This window comes from Ictidomys tridecemlineatus, chromosome 6 (genome assembly GCF_052094955.1).
Source record: "Ictidomys tridecemlineatus isolate mIctTri1 chromosome 6, mIctTri1.hap1, whole genome shotgun sequence".
Classification (NCBI taxonomy): domain Eukaryota; kingdom Metazoa; phylum Chordata; class Mammalia; order Rodentia; family Sciuridae; genus Ictidomys; species Ictidomys tridecemlineatus.
In genome coordinates, this window is record NC_135482.1 from 123,649,388 (window position 1) to 123,664,719 (window position 15,332).

Sequence of the window (15,332 nt, forward strand, 5' to 3'; positions counted from 1 at the left end):
ACAAAATATGGGGCTGGGGCTGGGGCTCAGCAGTAGAGCACTTGCCTGGCGTGAGTGAGGCACTGGATTCGATTCTCAGCACCGCATGTAAATAAATAAAATAAAGGTCTATTGGGCTGGGGATGTGGCTCAAGCGGTATTGTGCTTGCCTGGCATGCGTGCGGCCCGGGTTCGATCCTCAGTACCACATACAAACAAAGATGTTGTGTCTGCCGAAAACTAAAAAAATAAATATTAAAATTCTTTCTCTCCTCTCTCTCTCTCTCTCTCTCTCTCTTTAAAAAATAAAAAATAAAGGTCTATCAACAACTAAAAATAATATTTAAAAAAAGAAACAAGATATTATAAAGTTAAAGCCCCACCCTTTTTCAATTAGCACTGTTTGAGACCGAATAAGGGCCTTGCGCATGCTAGGCAAGTGCTCTACCACTGACCTATATCCACAGGCCCCTACTCCTTGTATGTACTCCAATTCATCCCAAACCCACATCTTTTCAAAGGAAAATACTTTATAATTTTGCAAGTTACATTTCCCTGATATATGTTGTTTTTGAAAGTCATCTTCAAAAGGTCCATTAAAGAATATTCAATTGTTCCAGAACAACCCAGTTCAGTGTGTGAGGACCAGCCTGAAGATGCCTTGCAATCAAAGAAAGAGAGGCAGACAGATCTAGGATTATGCAATTTATAGAAGGATTTACTGATGGAAGGATGGTCCTAGACAGTATAGTTGAATCCCTGCAATTTAGGTCAGAAAGGGTAATATTTATGGGTTAGGACAAAAGTGACTTCAATCTAGCTGGAATGTACTTGGTTTATCGTAAGCTGATATAAAAGAGCAGGGCATATCTCTGGATTCAGGGTCATGTTGTAAAATTCTACATGCCACTCTAATGGTTTTATCTATTTATAGTTTGCTGGGAAACTATACAGGAAAAACTGGCTAGTTTTATTCTGGGACAATCATGGTAGTTATGATTTAAATCATGTCAAAATGAATCCATATACGCATTAATTGAAAATCCTTTGAGATTTTCAATTAATTCTCCCAGGGATACTTAATAAACTTGTATTAGATTAATTTCTGCAGAATTCAGTGAATCATACCTGTAATCCTAATGTCTAGAGAGGCCAAGGCAGAAGGATCTGAAGTTTAAGGCTAGCCTCAGTAATTTAACAAGGCCCTAAGCAACTTAGTGAAAGACCTGTCTCAAAATTAAAAATAAAAAGGACTAGGGATGTTAACTCAGTGGTTAAGTGCCCTAGGTTTTATCCCTGCTAACCACCACCACCACAACAACAAATGAGAAGTTCTAAACCCAAGCTAATTAAGGCCAGTTTAGGTTGAGTGCCTTCCTAGATTGGTACTTTGTTATTCAAACCAAAGTAATTGAGAGCACACTTACAATATCAAATGTTGTAAAGACTCAAATATATTTCCTTTTCTGGGTGATGTTTTTTGGGGAAAAAATGGTTTTAAAAATATATTTTTTTTGGGTTAAGCTAAAAGGTCCTGTGCATAATACATACATTTTGCATAAATACCATTAATTTAAAGTCAATGAGATAGCCAAGACTCCTCAGAAAATTAGAGGGCTTTTATTAATGGCATAATTTTCTTAATACAGGAGAAGAAAATTTAATTAAAAAATATGTTGTCCCACAAAAGAAAATCAAAGGAGTCAAAAGCAGTTCAATTTAATGGGGTTTTTAATTTTAAAAAATATTATATAAAAAGGGCTGGGGATGTGGCTCAAGTGGTAGCGCGCTCGCCTGGCATGTGTGCGGCCCGGGTTCGATCCTCAGCACCACATACAAAACAAAGATATTGTGTCTGCCAAAAACTAAAAAAAAAAAAAAAATATATATATATATATATATATATATATATATATATATATATATATATATTAAAAAATCTCTCTCTTCAAAAAAATTATATAAAAAATCTTAATTTTAAGTGATATTAATAATAAACAATATATTATCCTATTCAAGAATATGAATTGAAATAATAAAATGATAAAATACTTAAATACTGCCTAATCATCAATTAAAGAACAAAATCATACTATGTGAAATGGTGCACACCTGTAATCCCAGTAATAGAGGAGGCTGAGGCAGGAGGGTTGCAAATTTGAAAGCCAGCCATAGCAAATAAACAAAATTAAACAAAAAGAGCTGGAGGTGTATCTCAGGGGTAAATTACCTCTGGATTAAATTCCCAATACCTAAATAAAGGATAAAAGAGAAACTGCTTACCGGGCTGGGGATGTAAATCAGTGGTAAAGCACTTGCCTAGCATGTGTGAGGCCCTGGTTTTGATGGAGAGGGAAGTGGTTAGGCAGGGGATGCAGAAAGTTGGTTGCAAAACAGATGAAAACAAATCAGAGTGGGTAAATGATCTGAGTACACAGTTCTCAAAAGAAATCTAATCTCTAGGTGTCTGTGACTCCGTTCTCCCTAGGTTTCCTCTTAGTTCTCTGGCTGTTTCTTCTCAGTTTCTCTGCTATTCTGTCTGACCACTAAATTTTGGTGTACCCAAGGACGGTCCTAAGCTATCTTCTGTGCTTTGGCTACCCTCTTTCTTTGGATAATCTCATTTACAACCAGGGCTGGTTTGCTTGCTTGATTGCTTGCTTATTTGTTCGTTCATTCGTTAGTTCGTTCATTCATTTATTCATTCATTCATTCCAGTACTGGGGATTGAATCTAGGGGCACTATTCCACTGAGCCACATCTCCAGCCTTTTTTATTTTTTGAAACAAGGTCTCACTAAGTTGATGAGGCTGACCTCAAACTTGAGATCTTCCTGTCTCAGCCTCCTGAGTAGCTGGGATTGTAATTGTGCATCACTGTGCCCACCAGAAGCAGATCTTTAAATAACATTGACATTCCCCAAAGTCTTTTTCAGTTCTAACTCTCCCCTGAGCTCTTGCCTCATATAACAAATTATACATCTGTCTTGAATGTCTAAAAGGCAGCTCTGATTTTAAAAGTCAAAAACAACTCTGTTGCTGGGCGTGGTGGCTCATGCCTGTGATTATCACTGGCTTGGGAGGCTGAGGCAGGAGGATTGTGAGTTCAAAGCAAGTCTCAGCAACAGTGTGGTGCTAAGCAATTCAGTGAGACACTGTCTCTAAATAAAATACAAAATAGGGCTGGGGATGTGGCTTAGTGGTTGAGTGCCCATGAGTTCAATCCTGGTTCCACCCACCCCCCCACCCCCCCACCACCAAATCAAACAATTCTGTTGGTGTTTTCTTTTTCTTCATCTTCTTTTTTTCAATGCTGGGGATTGAACCCAGCGTCTTGTTCCATACTAGACAAACACTCTACTACTAAGTTAGTTGCATTCCTCAGCCCCCCCTTTTTTTCTTTGCTACTGAGAATTAAATGCAGGGGTACTTATCACTGAGCTACATCCTCAATACTTTTTTAAAAATATTTCTTTTAGTTGTAGATGGACACAGTACCTTTATTTTATTTACCTTTATTTTATTTATTTTTATGTGGTGCTGAGGATCGAATACACTGCTTCACATGTAAAAAGCTCACATGCAAGGTGAGCGCTCTACCAGTGAGCCACAACCCCAGCTCATCCCCAACCCTTTTTACTTTTTATTTTGAGACAGGGTCTTGGTAAATTGCTGAGGACCTAGATTGCAAAATCGCTGAGGTTGGCCTTGAATTTGTAATCCTCCTGCTTTAGCCTCCTGAGTCACTGGGATTACTGAATATACCACTGTGCCTAGTTCATTTTATCATTTTATATATATATTTAGTTGTAGATGGACACAATATATTTATTTTTATTTATTTTTTATGTGGTGCTGAGGATCAAACCCAGGGCCCCATGCATGCAAGGCAAGCATGCTCTACCACTGAGCTACAACCTTAGCCCTCATTTTTAAGTGTTCAGTGTTATTATTCACATTCATACTGTGATTACCATCACTTGTGCTACCATCACCACCATTCATCTCCAGAACTCTTTTCAGCTTATAGAACTGGATCTTTGCGGTACTAAATAACAATTTCTTATTTCCTATTCTTTCCTATCCTTGGCAAACACCAATCTATTGTCTCTATGAATTTGACTACTTTTAAGTACTTCATGTAAGTAGAATCATATACTGTTTGTTTTTTTTTTAAAGAGAGAGTGTGTGAGAGAGAGAGAGAATTTTTTAATATTTATTTTTTAGTTTTTGGCGGACACAACATCTTTTTGTTTGTATGTGGTGCTGAGGATCAAACCCGGGCTGCACGCATGCCAGGCAAGCGCGCTACAGCTTGAGCCACATCCCCAGCCCTACTATTTGTTTTTATATTACTGTCTTATTATACCCTGTGACCTCATGTAACCCTGATCGCTTCCCAAATGTCCCATCTCCCAATACCACCACTTTGGGGGTTAGGGCTTCAAAATATGAATTTTGGAGGGACATAAACATTCAGTCCATAATATCTAGGATTGCTGAGTTAAAGGGCATGCTTAAATTTAATTTTATAAATACAATGTAATTTACTTTTCTGCCAATAATCATCACTTGGTATTGTCAATCTTTTAAATTTTCAGCATTCTAATTGATTTTTAATAGAATCATACTGTGATTTTTGTTTGTAGCCTTCTGATTACTAATGTAGATGAACATGTTTTTATGTACTTATTGGTTACAGTTAATTCTTTTTGTTGTTGTTGTTGGTACCGGGGATTGAACTCAGGGGCATTCAACCACTGAGCCATATCCCCAGCCCTATTTTGTATTTTATTTAGAGACAGGGCTCACTGAGTTGCTTAGCACCTTGCTTTTGCTGAGACTGGCCTTGAACTCTTGACCCTCCTGCCTCAACCTCCTGAACCCCTGGAATTACAGGTGTGTGCCATTGCACCCGGCTTGTGGTTATAGGTAATTCTTTTTGTGAATTGTCTATTCATGTTTTTTGCTCATATTTTGTCTTTTTGTGAGACTGTGTAATGTCCTGATTATCAGAGCTTGGCCAGACATATGCTCTCTGAATATCTTCTCCCAGTCAGAGGTTTATCCATTAATTTTCTAAATGATGCCTTTTGATGAACAGATTTTAATTTTGATGAAATTTGATTGATCTATTTTTCCCTTATAGTTTCAGGCCTTTCATGTGCTGTCTAAAAAGATCTTGCCCATCTCAAACTAATATAAATATTTTCTTAGGAGCTGGGCACAGTGCTGCACACCTATAATCCCAGCTATTTAGAAGGCTGAGACAGAATGATTGCAAACTTAAGTTATACTCCTAGCCGCTTCCTACATTAAAAAAAAAAAATATATATATATATATATACACACACACACACACACATACGTACATACATATATATAATATTTATTTATTTATTTATTTTAGTTGTAGATGGACACAATACCTTTATTTATTTATTTATCTTAATGCAGAGCTAAGATGGAACCAGTACCTCACATGTGCTAGGCAAGTGCTATACCACTGAGCCCAGTCCTGCCTTCCTTTATTTTTAAAAGAACATTTTTTTGCTGGATATAGAATTCTGAGTTTGCAGGTTATTTTCCTTTTAGTACCTTAGAGATATCGCATTAAGGAGTGGTGGCATACACCCAGATACTGGGAAGGCTGAGGCAGCAGAATCACTTGAGCCCAAGTGTTAGGGGCCAGCCTGATTAAAATGAAACCTCATCTCAAAAAAAAAAAAGAACAATTTTATTATTTTTCAGCTTTCATTAATACTGATGTGAATTATATAATATTATTAAAGATGATTTCTTTTTTCGTTAATTTAAATATTTTAATTGACTTAATTTTTGCTTCTAAAAATCAGGTAACACCAAAATACATGTATAAAGATGTGAAAAAAAATGGAGAATATGGTAAAAAAAAATAAAATGTTAAAAAAAATCAGGTAACACTCCATAATATTCAGTGAGTGTTCCACAGATGTTCTCTTGAATATAATGATTCCTTTTTCTTTCACAATTTTAAGATTTTATCTTAAAAAAAAGATTTATCTTTGGTTTTCAGTAGTTTGACTATGGTCTATCTAAATGTGATCATTTTGTATTTATCCTGCTTGGAATTCTGGTGAGTTTTTAGAATGTGTAAGTTGATATTTTTCATCAATTTTAGGAAAATTTTTGTCATTATTCAAATACTTTTTTCTACCCTTCCATCATATGATATGGACAACCAATTACACAAATATTAAACCTTGGGCTATCTTCTCCCCAGTCTTAAATTCTCTGTTCTTTTTTAATTATAATTTTTATTATTTTTTTATGGTGCTAGGTATCAAACACATGGTATTCAAGTGTTCTATCACTGAGTTAGATCATTAACTCTTAATTTTTATCCTTCCTATCCTTCAGTTTGAATAATTTTTACATCATTATAATTTGAGTTTGATGTAGTCTATTGATAAACCAACCCAATGACCTTTTTATTACAGATACTGGATTTTCTAGTTTCAGAATTTTCATTTGTGTCTATTTTTTAGTTTCAGCTATTTGCTGAGATTGTTACATTTATTCACACATTTTATTATCCTTCTTGTTTTTTGGTAAATCCTTCATTATATTTATATATCAGTTTTAAATTCTATGTCTGTTAATTTAACATTTGTGTTATGTGTGGATCAGCATTTAAAGACCATTTTTAAAAACCCTTGATGATAAGTCATATTCTCCTGCTTCTTCCTATGTTATTAAACTTTAATCCTATCCTGAACATTAAAGATGATACTTGATAGAGACTCTGAATTATATCTTACTCTAGCGTTCAGTTTTGTTCTAGTGAATCTTGTGAAGACTTAGTTTCCAGCTTTGTTTCGGTGGGCCTATTTTGCTTTTGCTTTCCACTTTGTTCTGTGATATAGTTTTGATCATGAGAGGTAGTCTTCCTTTCTCCTCCTTCCCTTCCTTCTTTCCCTTCTTCCTTCCTTTTTCTTTTTCCTCTTTCCCTTCCCCTTCCTTTTTTTTCTCTCTCTCTTTCTCTCTCTCTTTTTGTACCAGGGAACATCCCCAACCTTTTTTTGTATTTTATTAGAGATGAGATCTTGCTGAGTTGCTTAGGGCCTTGCTAAATTGCTAAGGCTGGCTTTGAACTTGTGATCCTCCTGTTTTAGCCTCCCAAACTGGGATTACAGCCTGCGCCACCGCACCTGGTGAGATACGGTCTTTATGACCTTTTTAGTGTTTCAAATGGAAAGTTTGAGACATTTATCACATCTAACTTGAACTCCAAACTTGGTCTCCCCAGCACTGGGCAACAGCTGAAATCTCTGCTCAGCTCTGTAGCCAACCAGTTGTTTCGTTTTTCCTGGATTCTTTGAATTCATACCTTGTATATGGGTAGATTAGGGGAGAGCCCAGGATCTGAGGGGAACTTGTATGCAGATTTCAGAGCTCCCCACTCTGTGGCCGCTCCTTTCTCCCTTAATTCCAGACATTCTGTCAGTCTCAAACTCTGACCCACAAAAACTTTCTGTTTTAATTCTAACCTGTCCTGAGCCTCATGAGCTGCAAAGTGCCTCTCTCTAGATGAAAAGCTAGATAGATGTGGAGTTCATCCAGTGTGTTTTCCTTCTTTGAAGGATTGTGTCCCCTTTAGTTTCTCCTGTTTTTTGTTGCTCTCCAGACCTTTGAGGAGGGGGTTTTCAATATTTTAGATTTAATAACTGTTATTGGCAAGAGAGTTGGTCTGATAAAAATTTTATTAGTGCAAGTCAAACAGGCTATACATCTGCCAGACCATCTGGCCTGGAATATGAAACCTTAACATTTTAGAGGTGATGGCAGGTAGTTAGACACTGCTGTTCTATGTATATGAATACTAGCTAGTAATTTAATAATGCTTATTTTATTTTAAAGAAAATTTATTGCCAGGTGCACACCGGTAGTTCTAGCTGCTCACCTGTAGTTCCAGCTGCTAAGGAGACTGAAGTGAGAGGATTTCTTGAGTCCAGGAGTTCAATGCCAGCCTGGACAACATCTCAGAACATAAGACAGCCCAGTACAGTGGCACAACCTGCAGTCCCTGCAATTTGGGAGGCTGAGGCAAGATGATCACAAGTCTGAGGCCAATCTCAACAACTTAGAGAGGCCCTAAGCAACTTAATGAGATCATGTCTCAAAATAAAAAATAAAAAGGGCTGAGGAGGTAGCTCAGTGGTTAAGTGCCCTTGGGTTTAATATCCAGTGCAAATGAAATATAAAATAAAGTAAAAGAAAAATAAAATGAATAAAATGAAATAAAACACCCCTCTTGCCCCAAGGCTAGTATTTGATCTTCAAACCACCTGCTGGTTTAGTAATGTCCAGAACCTCTTCATCCATCACCTTCATTATTCTAATAAGAAACAGATTCAGAGGTTGAACAACCAGATATGGCAGATGGCAGAGACTGGTTAGATCTTCTTTAAAGCTATTTTGCAGCTTGGTATGGTTGCACATGCCTGAAATCCCAGTGATTTGGGAGGCTGAGACAGGAGGACCACAAGTTTGAGGACAGACTGGCAATTCAGTGAGACCCTCTCTAAAAAAAAAAAAAAAAAAAAAAAAAACTTCTGGGGATTCCGTAGCTCAGTGGTAGAGCCCCAGTATTGGGGGGAAAAAAATAAAGCTTTTCACTGTACACAAAGAACTATTTCCCAGAAACTTTGTACATGGGTGGGGCTATATGAGTACATCTTGCCACATTTTCTCTCTCTTCGTCCTGTTGATTAGTGAATGATACCAGGGTAATCTTTTTTCTTTTTCCCTTTTACTAGGTTACTTTTGTTTTTTAAGCTGGGGGTATCTATAGCTAAGTGATAGAGCATGTGCCTAGCATGTAAAAGGCACTGAGTTCAATCCCTAGCACTCTCTATAAAAGGTAATATCTTATTTAAATTTTTATTCATTTATTCATTCAGTGCTAGGGATTGAACCCAAGGCCTTGAGCATGGTAAGCACACATTCGACCACTGAGCTATACTCCCAGCCCTACTAGCTTAAGTTTATTTTATTTTTTTGTTTTGGAAGATCACTTTATTCTAAGTAATTCACAAAGAATATCATCAAGATTGCTGATTTGAGGCGGCCACACAAACATTTGTCCAGAACCAAATTATGTACCAACTCAGTGAACTTCTTCTTTTTTTTTTTTTTTTGAGAATTTTAATATTTATTTTTTAGTTTTCGGCGGACACAACATCTTTGTTTGTATGTGGTGCTGAGGATCGAACCCGGGCCGCACACATGCCAGGAGAGTGCGCTACCGCTTGAGCCACATCCCTAGCCCCTCAGTGAACTTCTAAACAGTTAGAATACTATCTTCCAGGCTGTTGTTGTGTTCAGTGGTTGAGCCCTTGCATGTGTGAGGTACTGGATTCAATTCTCAGCACCACATATAAGTAAATAAATAAATAAATAAATGTCCTTTGACAACTGAAATAATAAAAAATAATAGTATCTTCCATTGCCATTCAGAAATAATGAAGCTATGTGTGGTTTTACATTTCATATTTTCACTATCAATTACATTTTTATGCTAAAGTAACTTGTTCATTAGAGCCAATTTTCTATTTATTCAATTTGAACTTCTTGATTAGACTAATCCATTTGCTATTCTACACTATTTCAGAACCAGTTTCATTACTCTGGTTGTGGGCACACTCCAAAAATTGTTTTATCTCATAAAAGCAAGGGCCACCAAGCTGCTGCTGCTATGCTGGCTGGGTTCCCTGAGGCGCCTGGTAAGTGATATCAGGCTTTGAGGGCTCAGAATTACTTCCTCCACTGAATCCCCCAGTGATGAGCGTGTGCCAGACTGCAGAGCCCAACCACACTAGCTGCGTGGTTGCCATCTGGGCCATAAGATCTGGCTACAAGGCTGTAGCAGCAAGTGAGCCATTTGCAGATGGTAGGACTATCGCTGGTGGCTGAGGGCATTGGGCACAGCTTTGATTTGAGGGTCCCTTCTGGGCACAGGGTGGAGAGCACATAGGAGATGTGCTTCCAGCTTTCATTAGGCATCCTAAGGACATTGCAATTCTTTATCTAGAAATGCAAAACCGTCAAGAGCCTGGTGATTTCTCACTAGCTTAATTTAAAGCCACATGCTGAATATGGAATACTTACAATAAAGAAGGTGCCAGGATCTCTAAATGACTATGTGGAGTGGAACTTCCTTCCCTGCTGACCAATATTTGTCTGAGGTTGGGCAAGAAAGTGATTTTGGATTGTGTTCAACTGAGATTTTAGGGTTATTTTTCCTCAGTAGTTAGTGCTACATATGCTAATAAATTGGCATAAGTTATTCCCTAATTAGAACTAAAGATATGACTAGAAGCCATCTTCTGTTTCCTTTGATGGCTGACAATTCATATATAACTTTCATAATTATTATATGAATGTACTAGTTTACAAAATAAGTTATTATAATTAGGAGCATTCTCTGAATGAATGGAAAAATGAATGAAAATGGTGACTTAATAAATTGAAAAACAACTTACCTAGAGACCGAATGCCTTTTTGCTCAAGAAAGTCATGTAAAACATTTGTATTAAGGTTTAATATAAGTCCTAGTTCTAATGTAAGTTTCCAGAATCCATCCTGTGAAATTTAAGAAAACAAATTTAAGTCATATTATTGGAATTTCATCACCTAAGAAGTTATTTGAGGGCTGGGGTTTCCATTTATTTTTATTCAGTCAATTAAGACATTTTTGAAATTTTTATTACTGTAAAATCAAAAGTTTACTGTAAAAGTTTACTATAAAAGTTTTTCATAGACTAGTGACAATATTGTCTAGAATCTTATAAGTACTATGGAGAATAAGTATCTGGTGACATTTATAAAAAGGCTAGAATGAGGCTCATGTATATAGACTTTTAAAAATGGTGTTATAGAGAGCTGGGGATGTGGCTCAAGCGGTAGCGCCCTCGCCTGGCGAGCGTGCGGCCCAGGTTCGATCCTCAGCACCACATACGAAGATGTGTCTGCGGAGAACTGAAAAATAAATATTAAAAAAAAAAATTTCTCTCTCCCTCTCCTCTTTCTTTAAAAAAAATGTTGTTATACATTTTTTTCTTCTAGAAACACTTTTTTTTTTGGTGATACTGGGAATGGAACTCAGGATACTTTACCATGGAGCTATGGCTCTTTTTATTTTTTTATGTTGATACAGGGTCTGATAAAGTTGCCCAGGCTGGCCTTGAACTTGTGATCCTCCTGTCTTGGCTTCCCAAATAGCTGGGATTACAGGGGTGCTCCACTATGCCAGGCTCTAGTAATGCTTTGAATCAATGTTTCTCAACTTTTAAACAGCATGATTCCTAGCTGGGCACAGTGATGCATGCCTGTAATCCCAGGGGTTCAGGAGGCTAAGGCAAGAGGAACAAGAGTTCAAACTCAGCCTCAGGAATTTAGCCAAGCCCTAAGCAACTCAGTGAGACCTTGTCTCTAACAAAATATTAAAAAGGGCTGGGGATGTGGCTCGGTGCTGGGCTCAATTCCTGGTACAAATAAAGTAAAATAAAATAAAAACCACCACCACAACAAAAAACCCCACTTCGCTGGGCATGGTGATGCATACTTATAATCCTAGAGACTTGGGAGGCTGAGTCAAGAGGATTGCTAAATTTGAGGCCAGCCTCAGCAACTTAGTGATACCCTAAGCAACTTAGCAAGACCCTGTCTCAAAAAACAAAAACAAAACAAACTGGGGCTTGGGTTGAGGTTCAGTGGTAGAGTATACTGGTACATGTGAGGCACTGAGTTTGAGCCTCAGTGCCACATGAAAATATAAAATAAAAAATAAAAAGGGCTGGGAATGTAGCTCACTGATAAAACATCTTTGGGTTTACTTCTCAATAACCCAAACAAAACAAACAACATCAACAAACACTTTGTTGAGGTGTGATCAAAATACAGAAAAACTACAAATATTCATGTATACAATTTGATGTGTTTGGAGATAAGCATATACCAGTGAAACCATCAAATCATAATGACTATCAATGCTATATACTTATTTATCAACTTTCAAAAGTTTCCTTCCATACACTTTTCTTTTGTTCTATCTCTATTTGTGGAAAGAACACTTAATATAAAAATGTACCTAGCAATTTTTTTTTCAATGCTTAAGGATGGGACTCGGGGCCTCATAAGCCTAGGCTCTTCACTGAGCTCCACTCCCAGTCCTTTCTTAGCAAATTTTTAAATATAAAAATATAGACCTGGAGTTTTCTTGTATTTTCTTTTCTTTTTTTAAAAAATATATTTTTAGTTGTAGTTGGACACAATGCCTTTTTTTTTACTTTTATTTTAAATTTTATTTATTTTTATGTGGTGCTGAGGATTAAACCCAGGGCCTCACATGTCCTAGGCAAGTGCTCTACCACTGAGCCACAACCCCAACCCCTCTTTTTCTTTTTTAATGGTACTAGGGATTTAATTGAGGGGTGTTCTATCATTGAGCAATATCTTAAATCCCCCGCTCCTTTTTTTAAAAGATAGGGTCTCCCTAAATTGCCAAGGCTGGCCTTGAACTTGTGATCCTTCTGCCTCAGTGTCCTGTGTTTCTAGATTTTACAAACATGTGCCACCACATCCAACAAGTATAGAAATAACAGTATCAGGTAGGGATGTGGCAAAGTGTCTACCTCACATTCACTAAGACCTGAGCTTGATCCCCAGTTCCAAAAAAAGATTAAAAAAAAAAAAAAAAGAACCCCATGCTCTGGACAATTATTTGCTATACTGCTCCCCACAGGCCTCTGTGTGTTTTATCTCAACAAGGGAAGTTGGGAGGCTATTATTGTCCTGTTTAAACTTCAAAAGCACACTATGAGGTAGACGCCATTATTATCCCCATAATGTGAATGAGGAAAGCAAGACTCAGGTTATCTGCCTTGCCCCAAATCACAAAGTGGTAGGGCTGGGACTAGTACTATAGTTGTATACTAAACTGAGTCGTTTCCACTTTACTAAATTAATTTACACTGAAACAAATAAATGTGAATGTAAGACTGGGTCTTAGAGTAGTAGCTAAAACAGCATGTTCCTTAGGTTAGCAAATATAATGATGAGCTTTACTACAATATTACATTTTGAATAATATCTATATTCCCAATACCTTATGTGAAAATGTTTAGTCTATTCATGGCACCTTTGCTTTACTTCATGACAAGAAATTTCTATGAATTGCAACTCATCAATGCTAGAATCAAGGAAATTAAGGTCTTACCCCATGATCTTTTCAGGGATGCTAATTTTTAGTTGAGAAATATTAACATTGACTAGCATGATATATGGTCTAATAGTTAATAATAAATACTGTTCATCACCAAGGACACTTTCATTAAGCTGACTGGGTTTTTTAAGCAAGATTTTCTTTCAAGCTGGCACAAGCCCTTCACTTCACAATAGACTGGTAATAAATAGTTCTAACACCAACAGACTTGAGTAGCATTGTGCTAAACTACGGAGCTAGCCAGATGTCGTAGGACATGTCCGTAACCCAGTGACTCTGGAGGCTGAAGCAGAAGGATCTCAAGTTCATGGCCAACCTCAGCAATTTGGCAAGGCCCTAAGCAACTTAGTGAGACCCTATCTCAAAAAATGGCTGGGGATGTAGCTCAATGGTAAAGTGCCCTTGGGTTCTATCCCTAGTACTAGTATACACAAACGAACAAATAAGACAATACCTCAGTCTGTAGACTGAATAGTTCAGCCCACGGCACAAAATTCTGCCAGCTTTGTTTGCCATCTACATCATCCTCATCTTCCTGTGAATGAAAGCTTAAGCAAAAATCACTTGTTACATCAGATTTCTCCTCCTTTTTCAAAAATCTACACTGTAGAGGTACTGGTATTTCATCATCTAATGTTTCAAAAAATTTTTCACAACTCGAGGGAGTCAAAAAATGTGCTTCCAAATAATCTGATGATGCAAGACCCACAGACTGTGCTTCTTCTTGCAAAATTGAACTTGCCAAAATTTGAAAATCTTCAGAAAATTCAAATTCAGATGCATCTGATGGTAAAGAAGCCAGCACAGGTGTTTCCAGTGTCAGCCTGTAATTGATGCTTTGAGGTACTAGGGAATTTTGAAACTGATGAAAAGAGGGAGGACAGGGAGGATGAATACCAAAACCTTCAGTGGGATGAAAAGAAGAAAGAAGTGTAGGAGGAGAGGAAATCTGCTGCAGAGAAGAATCCAGTCTAGGGGAGATGTCAGATAAAAAGCTCATATTATCTTCATGAGGTTTATCTAGACAAACCTTCTGTGAGCTAAGGAATCTCCTAGATGCACTCAAAGGTGGGTCCTGAAGAGGAAATCTGGGAAGAGACCCCGGCTCAAAGGAAATTTTGGTTTCTTGGCCAAGCTGTAGGCCAAACTGTTTGGCAGATGCAAGAGAACCAAAAAGACAACTGCTTTGAGGAGGTATGGTGGGAGTAGAGAGGGAAGCAGCCTGGAAAGGGAGTGAACCAGAAGCAAACGTGGAAACAGACAGGCTTTGTGGTATAGCTTTCATGGATGATATTTCAAATCCTGCTTGTAAAAGTGAATTCATCAATGGCTTTCCCAGACTTTCCACTTCAAAATCTTCAGAAACTTCCAATTTAGGCATCTTAATTTTTTTTTTTTTAGCCAAACGTTTATGTGATGTTTCTTCATTCCATTCAGAGGATGCTGAAAAAGGCTGAACAGATGGGAGAATTATTCATGTAAAAGAAAAACAGAATAAAATGAACAAAGAAGAAAACATTCTTTCCAGTAGTCAATCAATTGTTGTCTCAAAGCATGATTCCAGAATCAGGATCACCAACATATTCAATATATTCAAAATCATTTATGCAAAACACTGTAATTTTTTGCGGGGGGCGGGGGTACCAGGGATTGAGCTCGTGGGCACTCAACCACTGAGCCACACCCTGGCCCTATTTTGTGTTTTATTTAGAGATAGGGTCTCACTGAGTTGCTTAGCATCTCACTGTTGCTGAGGCTAGCTTTGAACTCACAATCTTCCTGCCTCATCCTTTAGAGCCACTGGGATTACAGGCATGTACCACGACACCCGGCTTTAAACACTGCAATTTATAAATTTGGAATCTGAGACCTGGAGAGAATATCAGCAGTCAATACACAGAAAGATGTTTCTCTTTCTGTTCTTAGAATCACAAAATTTAAATACTCCTCATTTTACAGATGAGAAACTAAGAACCACAGAAGTGACTTGCCCAAGATTTTACAATAAGTAGTAATTGTGGTCTGTAAATTAGCTTTAAAATAAGCTAAAATTTGAAATAAGTTACTCTAGTTTTCTTTTTTGGTGCTAG

The 15,332-nt window shown here is 37.4% G+C and overlaps 1 protein-coding gene and 1 long non-coding RNA gene across 5 annotated transcripts in view; one reads left to right on the forward strand and one right to left on the reverse strand.

Annotated features, from left to right (window-relative positions):
- Positions 1–15,332, forward strand: part of LOC144365020 (uncharacterized) — a 113,258-nt gene that overhangs the window by 30,787 nt on the left and 67,139 nt on the right. The window lies entirely within an intron of this gene.
- Positions 1–15,332, reverse strand: part of Parp4 (poly(ADP-ribose) polymerase family member 4) — an 89,569-nt gene that overhangs the window by 6,804 nt on the left and 67,433 nt on the right. For all 3 annotated transcript variants that reach the window (XM_078015728.1, XM_078015729.1, XM_078015731.1), the window contains exons 31-32: positions 13,697–14,695; positions 10,502–10,601 (exon numbers count right to left, since the gene is read on the reverse strand). In XM_078015728.1, coding sequence (XP_077871854.1) covers positions 10,502–10,601; positions 13,697–14,695 — 1,099 coding nt within the window. The remainder of the gene's footprint in view (positions 1–10,501; positions 10,602–13,696; positions 14,696–15,332) is intronic.